This window comes from Penaeus chinensis, chromosome 32 (genome assembly GCF_019202785.1).
Source record: "Penaeus chinensis breed Huanghai No. 1 chromosome 32, ASM1920278v2, whole genome shotgun sequence".
Taxonomy (NCBI): domain Eukaryota; kingdom Metazoa; phylum Arthropoda; class Malacostraca; order Decapoda; family Penaeidae; genus Penaeus; species Penaeus chinensis.
In genome coordinates, this window is record NC_061850.1 from 28,051,785 (window position 1) to 28,054,284 (window position 2,500).

A 2,500-nucleotide genomic window follows, 5' to 3' on the forward strand; every position below is an offset into this window, starting at 1 on the left:
TTTCAGGTATGTAGGTGCCATGCGTATTCTAATTTAAACTAGTAATGTTTTTTTTTTCATTATAGTTAGTCGATTAAAGATATTCTATCGTAGTTATTCTTTCATGTGAAGTTATTGTATTGAAGTTATTTCATCAAAGTTATTCAAAGTTTATTTCGTATTGATGAGGATGATTTATATTTGGTGGTGGTGGGGGGGGGGGGGCGGGTCATCTTCGGCCTTGTTTTTTTTTAGCCTTTGTTTTTTTTGTTTTTTTGTTTTTTTGAGGAGGAGGAGTAGCTTTGACTTTTTTTTAAGGGGGAGGGGAGATTTTTACTTTTTTGTAAGGGGGGTGGAGGTATTTACCTTTTTTTTTTTTTTTTTTTTTTTTTTTTTTTTTTTAGGGAAATATAAATCTTGCAGTATTGGAAGCGTAAACTTTAAACTTTTTTGAAGGGGTTGTATTTTTTTAGGGGGGGAGAGGATTTTTGACCTTGTTTATTTGTGTTTTATATTTGTTTTCAAGTTGTTGTTTTTTATTCAAGCGGATGGTGGATTTTGTTTGAGCTCTGTTCGCTTTTCTTTATTTTATTGTTTATTTCATTTTGTTTCTTTTCTTCTTTCTTCTCCGTAGATGGTTGGACTCTTTGTTTTCCTTTCTTCTCCCCCCCCCCCATCCCTCTCTCTCTCTCTCTCTCTCTCTCTCTCTCTCTCTCTCTCTCTCTCTCTCTCTCTCTCTCTCTCTCTCTCTCTCTCACTCTCTCTCTCTCTCTCTGTCATTCTCATTTTCTCTCTCCCTCTCCCTTTATTTTTTAAACAATATGACTTTTAATCTTCTAACAGCATAACTTTTAACATTTTTAACAATATAACTTTGAAATTTTTTAACAATACAACTTTTAACATTTTTAACAATATGACTTTTAACATTTTTAACCATATAGCATTTGTTTCCTCCTATTTTACCAGCAAAATACTTCACATCTCTCACAGAATTCCCTTCATGATTTCAGGATCCCGAGAGACAGTGGTTGACTTCAGCTTCCCTTACTTCCTGGAGGCAACGACGCTGCTGACGTCGGCGCCAAAGGAGGTGGGGCGGGCGGGCGCTGTCTTCGCGCCCTTCACGCCCAAAGTAAAGGAGTAAAAAAAAGGGTTATAGTTATTCTAATTTATTCTTTTAATGTTTTTTTTTATTATAGTTGTTCGGTTATAGATATTCTATCTTAGTTATTCTTTCATGTGAAGTTGTTGTATTGGAGTTATTTCAGTAAAGTTATACAAAGTTGATTTCGTGTTGAGAGACACGAATATACATATTTACAGAGACGCACACACATCTTTGTTTATGTGTAGTTATACATGAAGATCTGAATATTTTATAGTCAATATAAATCAAAGTAACTGTGTGATCGTTGGTAATTAGTACCAAGGTATACGTAAGACAGGTAGCACCACTTCCACTGAGCCTATTGATCCCAAAAAATAAATTGTCTTTTTCCCCAGAGTTTTCTGATGGTTGTTATCATAAATAAAAGCGGGAAATTTTAGTTTTAGTTTTGGTGATAACAATAACAACAATACTGAGTAAAGCATACAAGTAATTGTGTATCCAGATATATATAATATCTCACTGTGCATCCTCATTGGCTAAATGCGATGACGTCATAAGCTCCACCCTGTTTTTGCCCTTGTTAGTCGCATACGAATGTACTCGTGTAACCAGAGAATTTGATGTAGATCATAACTTACAAACAAATATATATTCGACACCCATACAAAAATACTAACTGAAAAAAAAAACAAAGACAAAAATTCAACTCAAATTAACCTCGTCCGTAGGTATGGGCGGGGCTTATCATGTCGACGCTCTTGATTGGTCCAGTGCTTGCGGGGGTGAGTTGCCTAATGGGATTTTACCTGAGGACGAGGCCTGAGTGTTCCATCCGGACTTACGCCTTCCACATGTTCCGTAATTTGGTGATGCAAGGAAACCTTATTTCATCTCCTCATTGGCCTCTTCGATTTATCTTCTTCTTTTGGTATCTCTTCTGTTTTTATATTTATGGTGAGTTGTTTTGTGTCTGTTTGTTTCTGACATTTTGCGTCTTAATATTTTGTTCTTTTGTATTATTTTTTTAAACGATCCAAATAAGTAGATTAATGATTATCGTTTTCTGATTTCAAAGTGTGTCTGTCGATCTGGTTACATATTTATTTATTTCGGTATTTCCTCCCTCTTTCTGTCCTATCTGTATGTTCGACTCTCTCTCTCTCTCTCTCTCTCTCTCTCTCTCTCTCTCTCTCTCTCTCTCTCTCTCTCTCTCTCTCTCTCTCTCTCTCTCTCTCTTTCCGCCTCCCCCTCCTCCCCCTCTCTCCCCCCCCCTCCTTTCCTACTCCCTCTCTCCCTTCCTCTCCCTCTATCCCTCTCCCTTCCTCCCATATCCAGGCAATCCACCCCCTTCCTCTGCCTCTAACACCCAAATTCCCTCACACCAGCAATGTACTCGGGGACACTGAC

At 37.4% G+C, this 2,500-nt stretch overlaps 1 protein-coding gene across 1 annotated transcript in view; it reads left to right on the forward strand.

Annotated features, from left to right (window-relative positions):
- The window catches only part of LOC125042488 (glutamate receptor ionotropic, delta-1-like), a 9,516-nt gene that overhangs the window by 2,925 nt on the left and 4,091 nt on the right, over nt 1-2,500 (forward strand). The window contains exons 4-7 of the mRNA XM_047638129.1: nt 1-6; nt 993-1,114; nt 1,822-2,047; nt 2,479-2,500. The exon at nt 1-6 is cut by the window's left edge and continues 116 nt beyond it; the exon at nt 2,479-2,500 is cut by the window's right edge and continues 127 nt beyond it. Of these exons, the coding sequence (XP_047494085.1) occupies nt 1-6; nt 993-1,114; nt 1,822-2,047; nt 2,479-2,500 (376 nt within the window). The remainder of the gene's footprint in view (nt 7-992; nt 1,115-1,821; nt 2,048-2,478) is intronic.